This window comes from Schistocerca nitens, chromosome 10 (genome assembly GCF_023898315.1).
Source record: "Schistocerca nitens isolate TAMUIC-IGC-003100 chromosome 10, iqSchNite1.1, whole genome shotgun sequence".
In the NCBI taxonomy this organism is placed as follows: Eukaryota; Metazoa; Arthropoda; class Insecta; order Orthoptera; family Acrididae; genus Schistocerca; species Schistocerca nitens.
The window spans coordinates 28,365,470-28,390,659 of record NC_064623.1 but is presented as its reverse complement, the minus strand read 5'-3'; the positions used below and the strand labels follow the sequence as shown (position 1 = coordinate 28,390,659).

Below are 25,190 nucleotides of genomic sequence, written 5' to 3'. Positions count from 1 at the left end.
AGCACGTCATCTTCGTGGTGTAGCAATTTTAATGGCCAGTAGTGTAGGAAAAAAATGAGTTACGTTACTTATTGAATGGCCCTCGTATGATGAGAAGAGTAATAGGCCCAGTACTGATCCTTGTGGTAGTAAATCCCCGCACTGCGGCCCGGTGTGGGTGTGGATGCAATGACGACACGGACTAGCGAGATGCAGATTGTGCGGCGGCGGATCCGTGATGGGTGCGCTTCCGTCCTTTTTATCTGCGGGGCAGGAAGCTGGAAGGGCCTCTGCCGGCGCTCGCTGCCCGCCTGCGAGTCCTCCGCGATGCCGGCGGCCGCCTGGGCGCTGCTGGCCCTGCCTCTGCTGCTGCTGGTGGCCGCGCGCGGCCCCGCGCCGGTGGACGCCGCCGTCGGAGTCTGCTTGAAGCCCGTCACGTGAGTCCCGCTGCTCGAGCCACGCCCTGCACGTGCGTCGCTCTCTGTGTGCGGACATTTGCCACGCCGGACGTTTGCCACGATTTCACCTGCTCCGAATGGTTGGGTCCCTTGTCTCCACCTTCTCCACCTCCTCCTCCACCCCATTGCTCAGTGGGCCTTTCCGCTGGTTTACTTGACTTACAACCAGAATCTCTCTTGATTGTCCACCACATGTCTAGAGAGAATTTCGTTGTTGTTGTTGTTGTGGTCTTCAGTCCTGAGACTGGTTTGATACAGCTCTCCATGCTACTCTATCCTGTGCAAGCCTCTTCATCTCACAGTACCTGCTGCAGCCTACATCCTTCTGAATCTCCTTAGTGTATTCATCTCTTGTTCTCCTTCTACGATTTTACCCTCCACGCTGCCCTCGAATACTAAATAGATGATCCCTTGATGCCTCAGAACATGTCCTACCAACCGATCTCTTCTTCTAGTCAAGTTGTGCCACAAACTCCTCTTCTTCCCAATTCTATTCAATACCTCCTCATTAGTTATGTGATCTACCCATCTAATCTTCAGCATTCTTCTGTAACACCACATTTCGAAAGCTTCTATTCTCTTCTTGTCTAAACTATTTATCGTCCATGTTTCACTTCCATACATGGCTACACTCCATACAAATACTTTCAGAAATGACTTCCTGACACGTAAATCTATACTCGATGTTAACAAATTTCTCTTCTTCAGAAACGCTTTCCTTGCCATTGCCAGTCTACATTTTATATCCTCTCTACTTCGACCATCATCAGTTATTTTGCTCCCTAAATAGCAAATATCCTTTACTACTTTAAGTGTCTCATTTCCTAATGTAATTCCCTCAGCATCACCCGACTTAATTCGACTACATTCCGTTATCCTCGTTTTGCTTTTGTTGATGTTCCTCTTATATCTTCCTTTCAAGACACTGTCCTTTACTGCTTGCTCAATATACAGATTGAATAACATCGGGGACAGACTACAACCCTGTCTCACTCCCTTCTCAACCGCTGCTTCCCTTTCATGTCCCTCGACTCTTATAACTGCCATCTGGTTCCTGTACAAATTATACAGGGTGTTTCAAAAATGACCAGTATATTTGAAACGGCAATAAAAACTAAACGAGCAGCGATAGAAATACACCGTTTGTTGCAATATGCTTGGGACAAAAGTACATTTTCAGGCAGACAAACTTTCGAAATTACAGTAGTTACAATTTTCAACAACAGATGGCGCTGCGGTCTGGGAAACTCTATAGTACGATATTTTCCACATATCCACCATGCGTAGCAATAATATGGCGTAGTCTCTGAATGAAATTACCCGAAACCTTTGACAACGTGTCTGGCGGAATGGCTTCACATGCAGATGAGATGCACTGCTTCCGCTGTTCAATTGTTTCTGGATTCTGGCGGTACACCTGGTCTTTCAAGTGTCCCCACAGAAAGAAGTCACAGGGGTTCATGTCTGGCGAATAGGGAGGCCAATCCACGCCGCCTCCTGTATGTTTCGGATAGCCCAAAGCAATCACACGATCATCGAAATATTCATTCAGAAAATTAAAGACGTCGGCCGTGCGATGTGGCCGGGCACCATCTTGCATAAACCACGAGGTGTTCGCAGTGTCGTCTAAGGCAGTTTGTACCGCCACAAATTCACGAAGAATGTCCAGATAGCGTGATGCAGTAATCGTTTCGGATCTGAAAAATGGGCCAATGATTCCTTTGGAAGAAATGGCGGCCCAGACCAGTACTTTTTGAGGATGCAGGGACGATGGGACTGCAACATGGGGCTTTTCGGTTCCCCATATGCGCCAGTTCTGTTTATTGACGAAGCCGTCCAGGTAAAAATAAGCTTCGTCAGTACACCAAATGCTGCCCACATGCATATCGCCGTCATCAATCCTGTGCACTATATCGTTAGCGAATGTCTCTCGTGCAGCAATAGTAGCGGCGCTGAGGGGTTGCCGCGTTTGAATTTTGTATGGATAGAGGTGTAAACTCTGGCGCATGAGACGATACGTGGACGTTGGCGTCATTTGGACCGCAGCTGCAACACGGCGAACGGAAACCCGAGGCCGCTGTCGGATGACCTGCTGCACTAGCTGCGCGTTGCCCTCTGTGGTTGCCGTACGCGGTCGCCCTACCTTTCCAGCACGTTCATCTGTCACGTTCCCAGTCCGTTGAAATTTTTCAAACAGATCCTTTATTGTATCGCTTTTCGGTCCTTTGGTTACATTAAACCTCCGTTGAAAACTTCGTCTTGTTGCAACAACACTGTGTTCTAGGCGGTGGAATTCCAACACCAGAAAAATCCTCTGTTCTAAGGAATAAACCATCTTGTCTACAGCACACTTGCACGTTGTGAACAGCACACGCTTACAGCAGAAAGACGACGTACAGAATGGCGCACCCACAGACTGCGCTGTCTTCTATATCGTTCACATCACTTGCAGCGCCATCTGTTGTTGAAAATTGTAACTACTGTAATTTCGAAAGTTTGTCCGCTTGAAAATGTACTGTTGCCCCAAGCATATTGCAACAAACGGTGTATTTCTATCGCTGCTCGTTTAGTTTTTATTGCCGTTCAAATATACCGGTCATTTTTGAAACACCCTGTAAATAGCCTTTCGCTCCCTGTATTTTACCCCTGCCACCTTTAGAATTTGAAAGAGAGTATTCCAGTCAACATTGTCAAAAGCTTTCTCTAAGTCTACAAATGCTAGAAACGTAGGTTTGCCTTTCCTTAATCTATTTTCTAAGATAAGTCGTAGGGTAAGTATTGTCTCACTTGTTCCAACATTTCTGCGGAATCCAAACTGATCTTCGCCGAGGTCGGCTTCTACCAGTTTTTCCATTCGTCTGTAAAGTATTCGCGTTAGTATTTTGCAGCTGTGGCATATTAAACTGATAGTTCGGTAATTTTCACATCTGTCAACACCTGCTTTCTTTGGGATTGGAATTATATTCTTCTTGAAGTCTGAGGGTATTTCACCTGCCTCATACATCTTCCTCACCAGATGGTAGAGTTTTGTCAGGACTGGCTCTCCCAAGGCCGTCAGTAGTTCCAATGGAATGTTGTCTACTCCTGGGGCCTTGTTTCGACTCAGGTCTTTCAGTGCTCTGTCAAACTCTTCACGCAGTATCGTATCTCCTATTTCATCTTCATCTACATCCTCTTCCATTTCCATAATATTGTCCTCAAGTACATCGCCCTTGTATAGACCCTCTATATACTCCTTCCATCTTTCTGCTTTCCCTTTTTTGCTTAGAACTGGGTTTCCATCTGAGCTCTTGACATTCATACAAGTGGCTCTCTTTTCTCCAAAGGTCTCTTTAATTTTCCTGTAGGTAGTATCTATCTTACCCCTAGTGAGATAAGCCTCTACATCCTCACATTTGTCCTCTAGCCATCCCTGCTTAGCCATTTTGCACTTCCTGTCGATCTCATTTTTGAGACGTTTGTATTCCTTTTTGCCTGCTTCGTTTACTGCGTTTTTATATTTTCTCCTTTCATCAATTAAATTCAATATTTCTGCTGCTACCCAAGGATTTCTACTAGCCCTCGTCTTTTTGCCTACTTGATCCTCTGCTGCCTTCACTATTTCATTCCTCAAAGCCACCCATTCTTCTTCTACTGTATTTCTTTCCCCCGTTCCTGTCAATTGTTCCCTTACGCTCACCCTCAAACTCTCTAGAACCCCTGGTTCTTTCAGTTTATCCAGGTCCCATCTCCATAAATTCCCACCTTTTTTTATACATACACCTGTCTATTTCTACAACGGTTTACAACAGTTTACAGCTCGAACATTTAGCTATTTTTGACATAAACACCATTTCTGTCGATGCATTTTTGTAGACGCTGTGGCAGTTTTTGTATGCCCATGTGATACATTGTTTTCGGAACCCATGTTCATTCCTACAGAGGACATTTTTGGTCTCTAGAAGAGTCATACTACGCGAGCGTAAAACACGTTCCAAAATTCAACAACACATCGACGTCAGAAATAAGAAACGTGAAATGTATTCGCAGTTGCGAATATGGACATGTATCAGCTGTTTAAGGGAATTACGACAGTGAAAATCTGTGCCGGACCGAACTCATACGTGGATTACCAGCTTACTGCGAGCAGTCGCTTTGCCATTTGGCTACCCCAGTTCGATTTATTGCCAGACCCAAAGTTCCATGTGTCGTGAACCATGTGTCTACGGAGGTAATCCTAAAAGTAAGGTCTCCTATTTTTTTTATAAGTACAGAACTCTGTTTGTGTGGCAGTTGGTGACACTGTTATGAAGAGTGCTTCACGCGCTGTGAGTAAACATGCATACGCCGCGCTGAGGCGCCCAGTCTTGGCTTGGCAGCCATTGAGAATGGAGCTCCCGTTGGATGTTACCGCCAAGTGCGAATTGCGCGCAGTTATTCGGTTTTTGAACGCAAATGGCACTACGCCGATTGAAATCCATCGCCAATTGGCGGAAGTGTATGGTGAGTCGTGCATGGATGTCAAAAATGTTCGTAAGTGGTGTAGAGAGTTTGCAGCTGGTCGGACGGAAATTCACGACAAACAAAGGAGCGGGAGACCTTCAGTTTCTGAGGAATCAGTGTTGAAGGTTGAGCAAAGCGTGCGTGAAGATCGGCGGATCACTCTGGATGATCTCTGCGCGTTGGTTCCTGAGCTTTCCGGAAGCACCGCTCACAGAATTTTAACAGAAACATTGGACTACCGGAAGATGTGCGCAAGATGGGTGCCACGCATGCTGACTGAGGACCACATGCGGCAAAGAGTTGATGCTTCCCGCGCATTTCTTCACCGCCTTGCAGCCGAACAGGACAACTTTCTGGACTCAGTTGTCACGGGTGACGAAACCTGGGCATATCTGAGACCAAGCAACAATTACGCCAGTGGTGGCATCCTTCTTCGCCAAAGCCGCGGAAATTCAAACAAACACAGTCTGCCGGTAAAGTCATGACAACCGTTTTTTGGGATCGGAAAGGGGTATTTTTGGTCGACTTTATGCCTACTGGGACCATAATTAACGCTGACAGGTACTGTGAGACTCTGAAAAAACTCAAGCGGGCAATTTACATCTGGAGAAGAGGAATCTTGAGCAAGGGCGTACACATTCTCCATGACAATGCTCGCCCACATATCGCTCGGCAAACAGTTGCACTCCTGCAACAGTTTCAGTGGAACATAATCACCCACACACCCTATAGGCCTGACTTGGCGTCCCGTGACTATCACCTGTTCCCTGGGTTAAAAGTACATTTGGCCGGAAAGCGATTCAGCTCCGACGACGAGGTGAAAGAAGAGGTTCATAACTTTCTGAATAGCATGGCGGCGAGCTGGTATGACATGGGCATACAAAAACTGCGTCTACAAAACTGCATCGACAGAAATGGTGATTATGTCGAAAAATAGCTAAATGTTCAAGTTGTAAAGTGATGTAAACCAGTGTAGAAATAAACAGGTCTATGTACTTATAAACAAATAGGAGACCTTACATTTGGGATTACCCTCGTATACTGAAGAGCAAAAGAAACTGGTACACCCTCCTAATATCGTACAGGACCCGCGCGAGCACGCAGGACTGCCGTAACAAGACGTGGTATGGACTCGAGTAATGTCTGAAGTAGTGCTGCAGGGAATTGACACCACGAATCCTGCAGGTCTATCCATAAATCCTTAAGAGTACGAGGGGCTGGAGATCTCGACTGGACAGCAAGTTGCAAGGCATACCAGATATGCTCAATAATGTTGATGTCTGGGTAGTTGGTGGCCAGCGGAAGTGTTTAAACTCAGAAGAGTATTCCTGGAGCCACTCTGTAGCAATTCTGGACGTGTGGGGTGTCGCATTGTCCTGCTGGAATTGCCCAAGTCCGTCGGAATGCACAATGGACATGAATGGATACAGGTGATCAGACAGGATGCTTACGTACGTGTCACCTGTCAGAGTCGTATACAGACATATCAGGGGTCCCATATCATTCCAACTCCACACGCCCCATACCATTACAGAGCCTCCACCAGGTTGAACAGTCCCATGCTGACATGCAGGGCCCATGGATTCACGAGGTTGTCTCCATATCCATACACATCCATCGACTGGATACAATTTGAAACGTGACTCGTCCGACCAGCAATGTGTTTCAGATCTTCAACAGTCCAATGCCGGTGTTGACAGGTCCAGGCGAGACGTAAAGCTTTGCGTGGTGCAGTCATCAAGGGTACACGAGTGGGCCTCCGGCTCCGAAAGCTCATATCGATTGTTTCGCTGAATGGTTCGCACGCTGACACTTGTTGATGGCGCAGCCTTGAAATCTGCAGCAATATGAAGGGATGCACTTTTGTCACGTTGAACGATTCTCTTCACTCGTCGCTTATCCTGTTCTTGCAGCTTCTTTTTCCGGCCGCAGCGATGTCGGAGGTTTGATGTTTTACCGGATTCGTGATATTCACCGTACACTAGTGAAATGGTGGCACAGGAAAATCCCCACTTCATCGCTACCTAGGAGATTATGTGTCCCATCGATCGTGCGCCGACTACAACACTTCGTTCAAACTCACTTAAATCTTTATAACCTGCTATTGTCGCAGTAGTAACCGATGCAAGAACTGCGCCTCACACTTCTTGTCTAATATAGGCGCTGCCGACCGCAGCGCCGTATTCTGCCTGTTTAAATATCTCTGTATTTGAATACGCAGGCCTATACCAGTCTCTTTGTCGCTTTGGCGTAAAAACTGGATATTGCGGCTGAGCAAACTAAACGTTTTGTGCAGTAAAAAGACAGATCGTCAGTTGCACAAGTTACAATGTAAGAAATTGATTTAGTGATTGGCCGGCCGCGGTGGCCATGCGGTTCTAGGCGCTTCAGTGTGGTACCGCGCGCCTGCTACGGTCGCAGGTTCGAATCCTGCCTCGGGCATGGATGTGTGTGATGTCCTTAGGTTGGTTAGGTTTAAGTAGTTCTAAGTTGTAGGGGACTGATGACCTCAGATGTTAAGTCCCATAGTGCTCAGAGCCATTTGAATCAGTTTTTAGTGATTAACTGAAATGAAGACACAGAGGAATGGAAAATAATTGCCGCACACTAATACGTAAAAACACATAGACAGTTGCGTAAAACGGATAGGACAATGTGTTGACTGATTGAAATAGCTACATTGGTGAGTCAAGAGATGAGTTCGTGACTTGTGAAGAAAGAGTGAGCAGGTTGGCCTCGATCTTCTTCAAATCTTTCTTTTTACATCTTTTGTTCTCCAAAACATTCTGAGTCTTATTCATTTAATTTAGGTATTATCTCTAAAGTCGATGTTATTCATTAAAAATAATGTATTTGCTGCAGTTATTGTTTCAAAACCGAGCGATGTGGCGCACTGGTTAACACGCTGGACTCGCATTCGGGAGGACGACAGCCAGCTCGGTTTAGGTTTTCCGCAGTTTACCTACATCGAATTAGGCAAATGCCAGGATGGTTGCTTTGAAAGCGCACGGACGACTTCCTTCTCTATCTTTCCGTACTCCGATGGGACCGATGACCTAGCTGTCTCGTCCCCTCCCACAAATCAAACACCCAACAAGTCTCTTGTTGCAAGTGCCAACGACTACACTGGTATGTTTCCCCACTGGCCGCGTCTCGGGCCGGAATGCAGGAGATGGCGATCGCACGCGCGCGCGCGCGCGCGCGCGTGTGTGTGTGTGTGTGTGTGTGTGTGTGTTTTCTGACGAAACCTGTGGCCGGAAGCTACATGTGAGTGTATTTCAATGGTATCGGTCTGCAACTTGATTTGTCTTCTTTACGGTAAGTAGCAATCTATCTTTTGCTACATTGTTGATATTCCTACCTGGATTTTCCATTGTCTGATATATATACAAGGTGTAAAACTTTGCCCAGAGGATCAAGTAGGTAAAAGGACGAGGGCTAGTAGAAATCCTTGGGTAACAGAAGAAATATTGAATTTAATTGATGAAAGGAGACAATATAAAAATGCAGTAAATGAAGCAGGCAAAAAGGAATACAAACGTCTCAAAAATGACATCGACAGGAAGAGCAAAATAGCTAAGCAGGCATGGCTAGAAGACAAATGTAAGGATGTAGAGGCTTATCTTACTAGGTGTAAGATAGATACTGCCTACAGGAAAATTAAAGAGACCTTTGGAGAAAAGAGAACCACTTGTAACCCAATTCTAAGCAAAGAAGGGAAAGCAGAAAGGTGGAAGGAGTATATAGAGAACCTATACAAGGGCAATGTACTTGAGGACAATATTATGGAAATGGAAGAGGATGTAGATGAAGATGAAACGGGAGATATGATACTGCGTGAAGATTTTGACAGAGCACTGAAAGACCTGAGTCGAAACAAGGCCCCGGGAGTAGACAACATTCCATTAGAACTACTGACAGCCTTGGGGGAGCCAGTCCCGGCAAAACTCTACCATCTGGTGAGTAAGATGTATGAGACAGGCGAAATACCCTCAGACTTCAAGAAGAATATAATAATTCCAATCCAAAAGAAAGCAGGCGTTGACAGATGTGAAAATTACCGAACTATCATTTTAATAATTCATAGCTGCAAAATACTAACGCGAATACTTTACGGACGAATGGAAAAACTGGTAGAAGCCGACCTCGGCGAAGATCAGTTTGGATTCCGCAGAAATGTTGGAACACGTGAGACAATACTGACCCTACGACTTATCTTAGAAGATCGATTAAGGAACGGCAAACCTACGTTTCTAGCATTTGTAAACTTAGAGAAAGCTTTTGACAATGTTGACTGGAATACTCTCTTTCAAACTCTGAAGGTGGCAGGGGTACAATAAAGGGAGCGAAAGGCTATTTACAATATGTAGAGAAACCAGATGGCAGTTATAAGAGTCGAGGGATAGGAAAGGGAAGCAGTGGTTGGGAAGGGAGTGAGACAGGGTTGCAGCCTCTCCCCGATGCTATTCAATCTGTATATTGAGCAAGCAGTAAAGGAAACGAAAGAAAAGTTCGGAGTAGGTTTAAAAAGCCATGGGGAAGAAATAAAAACTTTGAGGTTCGCCGATTACATTGTGATTCTGTCAGAGACAGCAAAGGACTTGGAAGAACAGTTGCACGGAATGGACAGTGTCTTGAAAGGAGGATATAAGAGGAACATCAACAAAAGCAAAACGAGGATAATGGAATGTAGTCGAAATAAGTCGGGTGATGCTGAGGGAATTAGATTAGGACACTTAAAGTAGTAAAGGAGTTTTGCTATTTGGGGAGCAAAATAATTGATGATGGTCGAAGTAGAGAGGATATAAAATGTAGACTGGCAATGGCAAGGAAAGCGTTTCTGAAGAAGAGAAATTTGTTAACATCGAGAATTGATTTAAGTGTCAGGAAGTCGTTCCTGAAAGTATTTGTACGGAGTGTAGCCATGTATGGAAGGGAAACATGGACGATAAATAGTTTGGACAAGAAGAAAATAGAAACTTTCTAAATGTGGTGCTACAGAAGAATGCTGAAGATTGGATGGGTAGATCACATAACTAATGAGGAGGTATTGAATAGAATTGGGGAGAAGAGGAGTTTGTGGCACAACTTGACTAGAAGAAGGGATCGGTTGGTAGGACATGTTCTGAGGCATCGAGGGATCACCAATTTAGCATTGGAGGGCATCATGGAGGGTAAAAATCGTAGAAGGAGACCAAGAGATGAATACACTAAGGAGATTCAGAAGGATGTAGGCTGCAGCAGGCACTGGGAGATGAAGAGGCTTGCACAGGATAGAGTAGCATGGAGAGCTGCATCAAACCAGTCTCAGGACTGAAGACCACAACAACAACACAACTTTGCTTCCGTCGTTTGCCGATACGTGGCGACAACGGTAAGTAGTGGTCGAAAGAAACAGATCGCAGATGTCAGGCAGTTAGCTTGGGTTGGGTTGTTTTGGGGAAGGAGACCAGACAGCTAGGTCATCAGTCTCATCGGATTAGGGAAGGATGCGGAAGGAAGTCGGCTGTGCCCTTTCAAAGGAACCATCCCGGTATTTGCCTGGAGCGATTTAGGGAAATCACGGAAAACCTAAATCAGGATGGCCGGACGCGGGATTGAACCGTCGTCCTCCCGAATGCGAGTCCAGTGTCTAACCACTGCGCCACCTCGCTCGGTCGGCAGTTAGCTTGGACCTCGGTCAATATAACCTCATTCAAACATTAGTCGATTTGTGTCTACATCATAAAGTTGTTCTTGATTGAAAATGTCAGTTTACGAGCCTCGTTCTCGTCATGTGCGGGAGGTGTTACCGTTTTGTTTCAATATGAAGAAAACAGCGGCTGAGTCTCGTCGAATGCTCTCAAGTACGTATGGTAAGGACGCCGTTAGTGCTGTTAGTGAAAGAACGTGTCGGGAGTCGTTTCAACGCTTCAAGAACGGTGATTTTAACGTCGTAGACCGGCATAGCGGCGAAAGAGAGAATTTTTTCGAAGATGCAGAATTGGAGACACTGCTGAGTGAAGACTCGCGTCAAACTCAAGAAGAATTGGCACGATTAGTGGGAGTGACACAGCAAGCCATTTCAAAACGTCTCAAGGCTATGGGCATGATTTAGAAAGAAGGAACTTGGGTCCCGCGTGAGGTGAAACCAAGAGATTTGGAACGGCGTTTGTGTGTTTGTGAACAGTTGCTTCAGAGGCAAAAACGGAAGGGATTTGTGCATCGCATTGTGATCGGGTACGAAAAATGGGTTCATTACGATAATACTAAACGGAAAAAATTATGGGCATATCTTGGCCATGCTTTCACGTTGTCGGCCAAACCGAATATTCACGGCTCCAAACTCATGCTCTGCATTTGGTGGGACCAGCTCGGCGTCATGTGCTATGAGGTGTTAAAACGAAGTGAAACATCACAGGTGCTCGTTATCGAACGCAATTAATGCGTCTGAGCAGAGCATTAACAGACAAACGGCCGCAATACAGCGAGAGGCACGTCAAAGTGACTTTACAGCACGACAACGCTCGACCCCACGTTGCAAAAAGAGGTCGAAACGTACTTGGAAACGTTAAAATGGGACGTCCTACCCCACCCGCCATATTCTCCAGACACTGCTCCCTCTGACTATCACCTGTTTAGATCAATGGCGCGTGGCCTGGCTGACAAACACTTCCGATCTCGTGAGGAAGTCACAAATTGGATCGATTCGTGGATCGCTTCAAAAGATGAACAATTTTTTCGACGCGGGACTCTTACACTGCCCGAAAGATGGGAGAAAGTAGTGGCCAGCGATGGAAAGTACTTTGAATGATACATGAAAAATAATGTATACACTCTTTGAAACTGAACATCTCTTTAATGAAAGGGGTTATAAATACAATTTTAGTTGTGTTAGGCGCCTCATGGTCCGACTTAAGGTGGTAAATGTTGAAACTGGTGTCCGTCCACCGCAATCACCATCGACAACGACTTACGACTGAGCGATGTGCAACCTTTATTGATTGCAACGGAACAGCATCACAGCCTTGCTCAATTTTCTCTCTAAGATCATCCAGTGTGTGTGGTCTCGCAGCGTAAACTGTATTCTTGAGAGTTCCCCACAGAAAGAAGTCTAGAGGAGTTAAATCTGAAGCTCGGGGGGGATACTCCACACTCCTTCCTCCTCCTATCTATCTGGCAGGGAATGTACGATTGAGAAATGCCCTCACATCCAGGTGAAAGTGAAATGGCGTCACATCCCATTGAAAGTAATAATCTTCACTTCCAAACACAACGCTAAGACCAGGAGTTAACATTTCCAACATTTTTCCGATTCGCCCGTGAGAGTGTTGTCAAAGAAGTACGGCCCGATTAACCCTCTAGAAGACAGACAACACCAGACTGTTACCCCAGGTAGATTAACATGCCTTTGCACGGTTACGTATGGATTCTCCCTGGCCCAGTACACGCAATTATGGCGGTTAATTGTTCCATCAAGTTTAAACGTCGCCTCATCTGACCAAAGAATTCGATCTTGGAAACGTTGCTCTTCTTCACATCTGTTAATCAACCACTCACAAAATTCGCTTCGCCTCTCAGGATCATCCTCGTTAAGAGCCTGGAGAAGTCTTGGAATGTAAGGCTTAAAGTTCTGAGACCGCAAAATACTGTGAACACTGCTCCTGCAGATGCCAGTCTCACGAGAGCATTGCCTCACAGATTTCTTCGGGGATCGTGTGTGTGCCCGGATTACTGCATCAACAGTCTCATTGTCTGTTGAACTTCTCTTTCGTCCGCTACGTCCCTTCTTCATATCGTGCACCGTTCCTTCGGCTTCAAACTTAACACTGATTCTTGTAACTGTTGCCCTTGACGGTAGAGGTGTTCCAAATTCAACTCTCCAACGTCGGCATACCGCACTCACATTCTCTGTTTTCCAGTAACACTTTAGCACCCATTTCCGTTGTTCAAACGATAACGCCATGTTTGCTGACAATCCTGAAACAAAAGAAATCATTGTTATGTTTTTCACTGCCTTCTAAATTATTACCAATAAAAATTGTATTTCTGTCTCCTTTAATTAAAGAGACATTCTGTTTCAAACAGTGTATACATTATTTTGGGGCACCCTGTGTATATAGGTTTATTGGCTGGTTCATGTTCGTATCTTGGTGGTAAATACCTATTTCAAATTAATATTCTCTTCCATTCGAATGTGGGGTGTCGCATTGCCCTGCTAGAATTACCCACGTCCGTCGGAATACACAATGGACATGCATGGATGCAGGTGATCAGATAGGATGCTTACGTATGTGTTACCTCTCAGAGTCGTATCTAGACGAATCAGGTGCCCCATATCACTCCAACTGCACACGCCCCACACCATTACAGAGCCTCCACCAGCTTGAACAGTCCCCTGCTGACATGCAGGGTCCATGGATTCGTGAGGTTGTCTCCATACCTGTACACGTCCATCCGCTCGATACAATTTGAAACGAGACTTGTCAGACCAGGCAACATGTTTACATTCATCAACAGTCCAATGTCGGCGCAGACGGGCCCAGGAAAGGCGTAAAGCTTTGTGTCGAGCAGTCATCGAGGGTATAAGAGTGGGCCTTCGCCTCCGGAACTTCGTTATCAGTGGTATTTCGTTGAATGGTTCGCACGCTGATACTTGTTGATGTGCCAGCATTGAAATCTTCAGCAATCTGCGGAAGGGTTGCACCTCTGTCACGTTGAACGATTCTCTTCAGTCGTCGTTGGTACCGTTCTTGTAGGATCTTTTTCCGGAAGCAGCAGTGTCCGAGGTCTGATGTTTAACCGGATTCCTGATATTCACGGTACACTCGTGAAATGGTCGTACGGGAAAATCCCCAATTCATCGTTACCTCGGAGATGCTGTTTCGCATCGCTCGTGCACCGACTACATCATCACGTTTAAACTCACTTAAATCATCATGACCTGCCATTGTAGCAGCAGTAATCGATCTAACAACTGCGCCAGACACTTGTCGTCTTATATAGGGGTTGCCGACCGCAGCGTCGTCTTCTGCCTATACCCGTTGGTTTGGCGCTTTGGTGTATGAGGGTTCCGTTTTTTACCGGTCTTGTACGGTACCCTAAAAATGAATCCCATTGCAAGACACATACTCATTGCAATTCACCAACACCATACGTTTTCACTTACTGCTCCCATAAGTCTTCTTCTTTTTGTAACGTCAACACCAGGGTGGCCTTTTTCTTGATTTTTTCCTGTTCCAGACAGCATCTTGAGGACTGTATGGCCTGTAGTTGATCTCTAGATAAGCAGATCTTCTTCTGGTAGGGTGATGTGCGAGTTCTGGGACCTCTGCTTTCTTCAAACATCCCACACTGAACTGAGAAACAGCTGCTACAAGACATAATAGTATCTTTTCTTTGTTTGGAACACTTGCACGAAACGATACTATAAAACAGTCCATTTGCAGTTTGTGTCTTGCCAGTAGTGCATCAGATGCAAATCACCGATTGACAGGTACTGTCTTGACCACTTTGGCAACAGGCAGTGCGCCATGGCCCCTCGCACGGTCCATGTTCCAAATATTTCTTACGCGTACCTGTAATTCGAATACAGCTAAATCGTTTTGGAACCTAAGGCTAAACACTTCAAAGGTCTGAAATAGTTATTAAATCTTTTTTTTTTTAATGAAGTTTCATGCAGAAGTCTCCCCTTACATAGTCTTACTTTCTTCTGCTGAGCATTTTTTGCGTCCCACCTGTGCACGATCCCCGGCGGGCGCCCATCTCGCCATCGCGTCGGTACGGCCATGCTGTGACGTCAGACACTCGTCACGCAGCACCTTGGCGCTCGAATTCACGGCAAGTGTGCGGCTCTCAAGGGACGTGAAAACCCACGTGGACGAGGAGGTGGTGGCGTCACAGCTTGGAATTCCACGTTCACTCCGCTGCGGAGCGTCAAATAAAGAATCTGGCACTTCAGAGTTTTGCCTCGTCGAGATGGACGTGGCCAATGAGATGCGTCATCATTTACTTCACAAGGAGAACACAGCAGCCGCTATATTATGCATGAATATGGTATCTTCATATAGTTAAGGTTAACCGGCCATTGACCTTCTTCTTCTGTGCTAGATGCACACGCATTGCTCGAACTTTTACGGGTTCGGTAAGATTGTCTGCCGCGAGTAATGAGTGTAATGGGCAGGGGCACTACGAATGGAGTGTGTGGACATTAAGATGCGAAAGTGGGTCTCACGGGGAGCGTGCAAAGGATATATCCCTGCAGTAGCACTATCCTCTCTGCCCTCAGTGGCTCAGATGGATAGAGTGTCTGTCATGTAAGCAGGAGATCCCGGGTTCGAGTCCGAGTCGGGGCACACATTTTCAACTGTCTCTGTTGATGTATACCAACGCCTGTCGACAGCTTAGGGTCTTGATTTAAGCATCACTTCATTCTAAGATAGATGCACGGTCACCGATGGTATCTGTTCTTTCGGACATGTCCGAAAAAAAGGATACATCTCCATATAGTTAAGGCTAACCGGCCATTGACCTTCTTTTTCTGTGTTAGATGCACACGCATTGCCCGAACTCTTACGGGACTCGGTAAGATTGTCTGCCGCGAGTAATGAGTGTAATGGGCAGGGGCACTACGAATGTAGTGTGTGGACATTAAGATGGGAATGTGCGTCTCACGGGGAGCATGCAAAGGATAAATCCCCGCAGTCGCTCTATCCTCTGTGCCCTGGCCAACTTATTAATAAATTTTTAAAATCTATTCTCTCATTAATTTGTTTTTTCAAGTTCAGTGCCAACTTTTTTATCCTACATATTAACCAATCTCCTGTAAGCAGGAGATCCTGGGTTCGAGTCCCAGTCGAGGCATACATTTTCAATTGTCTCTGTTGACGTATGTCAACGCCTGTCGACAGCTTAGGGTGAATTATCATTTCACGCTATATTATATGGCGTTAAACATCGTATTTGCTGAGTCTTCTTTCTCACGGAGTACGTGGTATGTATACAGCTGTTTCAAAGCATCAGCAAATTGTGGATTTGTCCTTTAAGCTACGATTTGTTATAATATAATGACAGGTAACTATATATGGGTAAGGTGAAGTCACGCTTCAGTTGATCTTTTTAACGTTATAGCTTGTGTGTTACGAAAGTATACCGTTTCAATGGTACAGCACACTGATGATCAGTCAAAATCGCGTCGTTTTGGTACACTTTGCCTATCAAATTTCAAATAATGACATCTGTTGATAAGGATGTTACACAGTGTATGCCATACAGGGAGAATCGGTTGCAATTCGAAGCTGCAGTTCATGAGATGTGAAGAAAGAGGAAACAGGTTCGCATCGACCACCTTCTAATTTTTTGGTTCAAATGGTTCAAATGGCTCTGAGCACTATGCGACTTAACTTCTGAGGTCATCAGTCGCCTAGAACTTAGAACTAATTAAACCTAACTAACCTAAGGACATCACACACATCCATGCCCGAGCTAGAATTCGAACCTGCGACCGTAGCGTTCGCTTGGCTCCAGACTGTAGCGCCTAGAACCGCACGGCCACTCCGGCCGGCTCTTAATTTTTTCTCACCTTTTGTTTTCTGAACGATTCTGGGTCTTCATTATTCATTAAATAGAAGTATTATCTCAAAAGTCGATATTATTTATTAAAAATAATGTATTTGCTGCAATTATTGTTGCAAATGCCGACGGCTGGACTGGAAAGTTTCCCGAGTGGATAGAAATCTTAAACACGACTGCCAGTCTCTCTCTGAAAGCAAACACGAGTTACACTCTGGAAGTTATTGCTACCATGAAACTTTATATACACTGAAGCGCCAAAGAAACTGGTACAGGTATGCGTATTCAAATACTGAGATATGTGAACAGGCAGAAGACATTCTCGAAAGTCTGGGAATCACTGGGACCGATAGCTTGCCGGTATCAGCGTCAATAAGAGGCAAAAATCGGCGAGGAGGTCGATTCATCCATGAACTGTCTCCACACACAGTTTAAGTTTGTACGGAACGGTCAGTCGCGACTCCTACTCGTCCCTGGCCAACTTATTAATAAAATTTTAAAATCTGTTCTCTCATTAATTTGTTTTTTCAAGTTCAGTGCCAACCCTTTTATCCTACATATTAACCAATTTCAGTGAAATTTTTTCATGATGTGTCTTGAGGTTTTTGCATGCTTCTGTGCACTAATATTATCGAAACTGTAGTTTGTCTGTTTTATTATCACATTTATGTGACAACAATAAAAGAAAATTTAAGTTCAAGAACTTGAAAAAACTAATCATCATCATCATCATCATTTAAGACTGATTGTGCCTTTCAGCGTTCAGTCTGGAGCATAGTCCCCCTTATAAAATTCCTCCATGATCCCCTATTCAGTGCTAACAATGATGCCTTTTCTGATGTTAAGCCTATTACTTCAAAATCATTCTTAACCTAATCCACGTACCTTCTCCTTGGTCTGCCCCGACTCCTCCTACTCTCCACTGCTGAACCCATGAGTCTCTTGGGTAACCTTGCTTCTCCCATGCGTGTAACATGACCCCACCATCTAAGCCTGTTCGCCCTGACTGCTACATCTATAGAGTTCATTTCCAGTTTTTCTTTGATTTCCTCATTGTGGACACCCTCCTGCCATTGTTCCCATCTACTAGTACCTGCAATCATCCTAGCGACTTTCATATCCGTAACCTCAACCTTGTTGATAAGGTAACCTGAATCCACCCAGCTTTCGCTCCCATACAACAAAGTTGGTCGAAAGATTGAACGGTGCACAGATAACTTAGTCTTGGTACTGACTTCCTTCTTGCAGAAGAGAGTAGATCGTAGCTGAGCGCTCACTGCATTAGCTTTGCTACCCCTCGCTTCCAGTTCTTTCACTATGTTGCCATCCTGTGAGAATATGCGTCCTAAGTACTTGAAACCGTCCACCTGTTCTAACTTTGTTCTTCCTATTTGGCACTCAATCCGTTTATATCTCTTTCCCACTGACATTACTTTCGTTTTGGAGATGCTAATCTTCGTGCCATAGTCCTTACATTTCTGATCTAGCTCTGAAATATTACTTTTCAAACTACCAGTCGAATCTGCCATCACAACTAATTCATCCACATATGCGAGACTGCTTATTTTATGTTCACATATCTTAATCTCACCCAGCCAGTTTTCAACATATGATCCATAAATAATATGAACAACAGTGGAGACAGGTTGCAGCCTTGTCTTGCCCCTGAAACTACTCTGAACCATGAACTCAATTTACCGTCGACTCTGACTGCTGCCTGACTACCTATGTAAAGACGTTTAATTGCTTGCAAAAGTTTGCCTCCTATTCCATAATCTCGTAGAACAGACAATAACTTCCTCCTAGGAACCCGGCCATATGCCTTTTCTAGATCTATAAAGCATAGATACAATTCCCTGTTCCATTCGTAACACTTCTCCATTATTTGCCGTAAGCTAAAGATCTGGTGCTGACAACCTCTAAGAGGCCTAAACCCACACTGATTTTCACCCAATTTGTCCTCAACTAATACTCGCACTTTCCTTCCAACAATACCCGAGAAGATTTTACCCACAACGCTGATTAAAGAGATACCTCTGTAGTTGTTACAATCTTTTATGTTTCCATGTTTAAAGATTGGTGTGATTACTGCTTTCGTCCAGTCTGATGGAACCTGTCCCGACTCCCACTCCATTTCAATTATCCTGTGTAGCCATTTAAGACCTGACATTCCACTGTATTTGATGAGTTCCGACTTAATTTCATCCACCCCAGCCGCTTTATTGCACTGCAATCTATTGATCATTTTCTCCACTTCCTCAAATGTGATCCTATTTCCATCATCATTCCTATCCCATTCTACCTCGAAATCTGAAACATTACTGATCGTATGTTCGCCTACATTGAGCAACTCTTCCAAAATATTCCCTCCATCTGCCCAAGGCATCCACAGGATTCACCGGCAGTTTTCCTGACCTGTCCAAAATACTTGCCATTTCCTTTTTACCTCTCTTTCGAAGACTGCTAATTACACTCCAGAATGGTTTTCCAGCAGCTTGACCCAAAGTCTCCAACCTGTTTCCAAAGTCTTCCCAAGATTTCTTCTTGGATGCTGCAATTATCTGTTTGGCTTTGTTTCTTTCTTCAAAATGACTTTCTCTGTCTACCTGAGTTCTAGTATGTAGCCATTTTTGATACGCCTTCTTTTTCGTTTTACAGGTTGCCTTGACTGTGTCATTCCACCAAGCTGTTTGCTTCATCCTACCTTTACACACTACTGTTCCAAGACATTCTTTAGCCACTTCTAGTATTGTGTCCCTGTACCTTGTCCATTCCTTTTCCAATGACTGTAATTGCCTACATTCAACTAACTGGTACCTTTCTGAGATCACTGTTATGTACTTATGCCTGATTTCCTTATCCTGAAGTTTCTCCACTCTTATCCTCCTACATATGGACCTGACCTCCTGCACTTTCGGCCTCACAATACCAATTTCACTGCAGATTAAATGGTGATCAGTGTCATCAAAGAATCCCCTGAATACACGTGCGTCCCTCACAGCTTTCCTAAATTCCTGATCTGTTATTATATAGTCAATGACAGATCTGGTTCCCCTGCCTCCCCAACATTTTCATCTGTCCCCGTTGACTTATATCGACGTCTGTATGTAGCTAAGGGTGTTCATTTCATTGTAATTTCATTCTAACGAGCTGCCTGGTCGCCGATGGTATCTGTTCTTTCGGACATGTCCGGAAAAATACATACCGTCTTAGTATATATATAGGTTATTTGTAATTGTAATCCCTAAGTATTTAGTTGAATTTACAGCCCTCAGATTCGTGTGACTTATCGCGTAATCGACGTATGGGCTCAATTTCTCTTCTTGGCGTCGTTCAATTTTACATACAGTAGCCGAACATGTCGCAGCTATGCCGTAAGCCGTTTGCAGTCTTCATCCGAGGCATTTTTGTGCAAAGCTTCTCCTGCTTCGATCGCTGCTGCCGACTGTGTGACTTACTTCCCGTACTTGCTCTAGGTAGCGCGCCAATTCCCCCTTGCCACCTTTTCCACTCCCCAGACCAACTTTCGTTTCAAACAAAAGCACACTGGCTTTTACATGACACCTATTTCTTACCTAGTTCTTAAGCGTGACCATTTCTTACAATTGTCAAATTTACGTCAAAATGAATAGTTTACACACACACATATATTTTTTATAATGTCATCAGGAAATTATTTAACGTAATAAATAATTTACATAGTTTTTGTTTTACGTACAGTACTCTCATACAATGCAAAGTAGTTCAATCTCCAGTATAGCACACTTTACATACAGGGTGAAAAGTATTTAAACCGACAAACTCTGGGAGGTTGTAGGGGACATCAAAACAAATATTTTTCCCTAATGTCATTTTTTTCCTACGTGGAGTATTTAAACCGGTGGAGGCCGTATTACGCTCTTCAGTTGTTAAAGGCCATATTACGCTCTTCAGTTGTAGGCAACTGCTTGCTGTCCACCAGCGTAGTAGTGCATTGTCTCTGTTTGCTGATGGAGCGATACACCTGGTGTGAGTACACTGATATGGTTGGTGCGTACTACGTAGCACACCACAACAGACGAGCTGCACAGCGGGTTTATCAACAACAATATCCTAATCGCCGTATCCCGCATCATGCGATCTTTGCTGCTGTGTACCAGCGTCTGCGTGAGACCGGGTCATTTAGCAGATTACCTGGACAGGGACGCCGTCGCACGGTAAGAACGCTGCAATTTGAGGAAGCTGCCTTGCAGCATGTGGAGCGGGATCCTTCAATCAGCACTCGTGCAACTGCACGTAACATGGGGACGAATCAGACGAATGTAAGAACAGTCCTTCGAGAGCAATTGTTACGTCCATTTCATTTACAGCGTGTCCACAACCTGGAACCAGTTGATTATCCATCCAGAGCACAGTTTTCGCAGTGGTACCTGGGACACTGTGAAATGCATTCTACATTTCCATCCTCTGTGTTGTTTACCGATGAAGCAACATTCGGGCGTGATGAAGTCTTCAACATGCACAATTCGCATTTTTGGAGTGAGGATAACCCACAAGCCACAGTTACTAGCGCTCATCAAGTGCGGTTCTTCGTTAATTTGTAGGTCGGTGTTGTTGGGGACTGTTTCATTGGGCCGTATCTGCTACCTAGGCCATTAAGTGGCAGGCACTATTACAATTTTCTCACCAGAGCATTGGCAGAATTGCTGGAAAACGTCCCGCCGGCACATTTCAGTCGTCGTGTGCGTCGATTCCTGGACCGACGGTTCCCACAAACGTGGATTGGCAGAGGTGGTCCTGTACCATGGCCTCCTCGATCCCCAGGTATGTCCCCTCTGGACTTTTTTGTTGGTTTAATTACTTTGTCGCCAGAGAAATCTTCCTCTACCGGTTTAAATACTCCTCATAGGAAAAAATGACATTAGGGAAAGATATTTCTATTGATGTCCCCTACAACCTCCCAGAGTTTGTCGGTTTAAATACTTTTCACCCTGTATACAGTAAATATAGCACCATTTTAAAGCAAAAAAATTATAAAAATTTAAATGAATCATAAACAAATAGTTCTATACGCTGACACAAATAATACCGCAACACCAAAAAATAATTAATCTAGAGTAATGAAATTTCGAGAATACATTTGTCTAGGTGACATATTTAAGTGATTAACATTGTGAGATCACAGGTTAATGGAAGTGTGACATTAGCAAACGCAAATGTGAAATACTGGTACATTAATAAGCGCTGTAGCCGGCAGAATGTTGAGTGCAAGCATGCGAACGTGCCGGATGTCAGTTTGTGGGATGGAGTTCCATGTCCGTAACAATTGGTCGGTCAATGCAGCGACGGTTAATGTTTGTTGTGTAGAGATGGGCAAACTGAAACACGTAACTGTTTCGAAACAAATGAAACAGTACAATGTAATGTTTCGATACAGTCAAACAGTTTGTGTTTTGTAATCTAATAAACCTACACATTTTATCATCTTGAATGTCTACTGTATAAGTATGTCCATATAAACATAAATGAGGTGCGAGAGCGCTAATCATATCGCAGAAAGTATGAAACTATCACTTAGGCGTCTTGGCAGTTTCGTATTTCCTGAAGCAAATGCGCTGCTTCCGTGTCGTGTGACTTTCATACTTTTCAATTGGCTGAGGACAGCCATAGCTGAAGACAGAAGAACCACCACGAACGGAACTGGAGGTGGGAGCAAACTGCAGAAACTACGGATATGCTACTGGGATTCCCACATTCCGTTAGTACGGGTAATATACCCATCCTGCTAATTTCCATGCACACAAAGGGAATCATTGTGGACAATAGGCACAGTGACTATAGACTCACAAATAATTCGAATAAATAACAAAATATAACAGAAAAAATTTTGTCTTTTAAGGTGTTTCGAACCGTTACTATAAATTCACTATGCTTCCCAGCCCTTCCCGTTCACCATTACACTATCAGTGATACGTCAAACAGATTGCTTGCAATTATACCTACATCAAATTTATGTATGTGTCTAATAACTGTCACTCTACGCCTTCTTTATTCAAAATGTTGTAGGTTTACTTGTGTTTCTTAATATGATTACTGTACATGAACAGAAAAGCGTATGTTATAAAAAAAGTGTAATTTAACTGAATGATTTTAACATACTTATTATTTTGAATGTGAATGGTATGCGTTGTTTAATTGTTTGGTTAGTGTTTATAAAGCAAATGTTACGCCATTTCGGAATAGGACAGTCAGCTAGAAACGAAGATTTATTTTCAGATATCTTAAGCTTCATGCTATTTATTGCTTGTCAAAAAGATTTCGACACTCTTGAAAGTGTTTCACGAAGTGGTATGTTGTGTTTCAGTACCTATGCCGAGGCCGAATCTCGTCCGACACAGAGCGGAATGAAACATCACTGTTTCGATACAATTAGTCCGTTCCAAGCAGAGGTGGACTGAAACAGCCGTATTTTGAAACAACGATACAGTTTCTGTGTCTGGCTCGAGATCGAATCTGGTCCGGTTACCCGAGACAGGGGCGGAATGAAACACCAGTGTTTCGAAACAGTGAACCACAGCCGTTCCGAAACACTGAAACAGTTCCACGTACCGGTACACTGTATCGAAACATAGAAACAGTGGCCAAGTCTATTGTTGTGGATGACGGTGGAGTTGTCGTCCTTCAGCGCCCCACGAGTGCACGCCTGGCGGCGCATCTGGTGACGGAGCAGGCCAAGGCGTGGTGGGTTGCAACAGCGGTATGTGGGCGAGATTTATCCTGATTTTAATGTGCTGCTGGGTGACTGGCTCACCCAGGCTTTAGGTAAGAGGTCCGCCAGTCACGATTACCTACTTGTTTCACTTCGATTTCTGTTCTCTTTTCCTTGTATTTCCTTTCCTTTTTTAGTGCGTTTCTTCTCCTCTTGTTTTGCCTCTGTATGTGAGGATTTGTAACTGCGTCAGGTCTGTGTCTTTTAGCCGTTCTCCTTGTTCGCTGTCCGTCTTCGTCCCTTCACCGCATGTGTTCCTGTTTCTATGCGTTTGGGCGCCGATGACCACGCTGTTTAGCGCCCGAAAACCTCAAACCACACACACACACACACACACGCACCTGTCGCGGAACACCCGGTGGAATGTTGTTCACGAATGGCAACACAACGTGTCGAACCTCACATTTGCAAACAGGATGTGTGGGATAACCACGAGAGTGTTCCAGCTGTCATACAGATCGCACTCCAGACCGTAACTCCAGGTGTAGGTCGAGAGTGTCTAGCAGACAGACAGCTTGGTTGCTGGCCCTCAGCTGGACTCCTTCCAACCGACAAACGGCCTTCACTGGCACCGCGGAAGAACCGGCTTTCATCAGAAAACGCAAGAGACCTCCTCCCTGTCCTCCGACGAGTTCTCGCTTGACACCACTGAAGTCAAAATGGCGGTGGTTTGGGGTCAGTGCAATGGACGCTACAGGGTGTCTGGCTCGGAGCTCTCCTTCATGTACCGATATGTAACACTTCATTGTGTCCTTGTGGTGCCAACTGCCGCTCAAATTGCTGCTGCAGATCCAATAAGATGCGTCAGAGCCATACGCCTAACACGATGGCCTTCCTCTCGGCTGTACCACGTGGCCTCCCGGAAGAACTGCAGCGGATAGGCACTTGGTGCAGGGAGTGGCAACTGACCCTTGTTGTTGTGGTCTTCAGTCCTGAGACTGGTTTGATGCAGCTCTCCATACTACTCTATTCTGTGCAAGCTTCTTCATCTGCCAGTACCTACTGCAGCCTACATCATTCTGTATCTGTTTAGTGTATTCATCTCTTGGTCTCCCTCTACGGTTTTTACCCTCCACGCTGCCCTCCAATACTAAATTGGTGATCCCTTGATGCCTCAGAACATATCCTACCAACCGATCCCTTCTTCTAGTCAAGTTGTGCCACAAACTTCTCCCCAATCCTATTCAATACCTCCTCATTAGTTATATGATCTACCCATCTAATCTTCAGCATTCTTCTGTAGCACCACATTTCGAAAGCTTCTATTCTCTTCTTGTACAAACTATTTATCGTTCATGTTTCACTTCCATACAAATACTTTCAGAAACGACTTACTGACACTTAAATCTATCCTCGATGTTAACAAATTTCTCTTCTTCAGAAACGCTTTCCTCGCCATTGCCAGTCTACATTTTATATCCTCTCTACTTCGACCATCATCAGTTATTTTACTCCCCAAATAGTAAAACTCCTTTACTACTTTAGGTGTCTCGTTTCCTAATCTAATCCCCTCAGCATCACCCGACTTAATTCGACTACATTGCATTATCCTCGTTTTGCTTTTCTTGATGTTCATCTTATATCCTCCTTTCAAGACACTGTCCATTCCGTTCAACTACTCTTCTAAGTCCTTTGCTGTCTCTGACAGAATCACAATGTAATCGGCGAACCTCAAAAGTTTTTATTTCTTCTCTATGGATTTTAATACCTACTCCGAATTTTTCTTTTGTTTCCTTCACTGCTTGCCCAATATACAGATTGAATAACATCGGGAAGAGGCTACAACCCTGTCTCACTCCCTTCCCAACCACTGCTTCCCTTTCATGCCCCTCGACCCTTATAACTCCCACCTTGTTTCTGTACAAATTGTAAATATCCTTTCGCTCCCCGTATTTTACCCCTACCAGATTCAGAATTTGAAAGAGAGTATTCCAGTCAACATTGTCAAAAGCTTTCTCTAAGTCCACAAATGC

The 25,190-nt window shown here is 44.6% G+C and overlaps 1 protein-coding gene across 1 annotated transcript in view; it reads left to right on the top strand.

The window, feature by feature from the left end:
- The first annotated feature begins 305 nt into the window (after nucleotides 1–305).
- LOC126210261 (fibrillin-2) overlaps nucleotides 306–25,190 on the top strand; it is a 129,177-nt gene continuing 104,292 nt past the window's right edge. Inside the window, exon 1 of the mRNA XM_049939451.1 lies at nucleotides 306–416. Within this exon, the coding sequence (XP_049795408.1) occupies nucleotides 307–416 (110 nt within the window). The 5' untranslated portion in view covers nucleotide 306. The remainder of the gene's footprint in view (nucleotides 417–25,190) is intronic.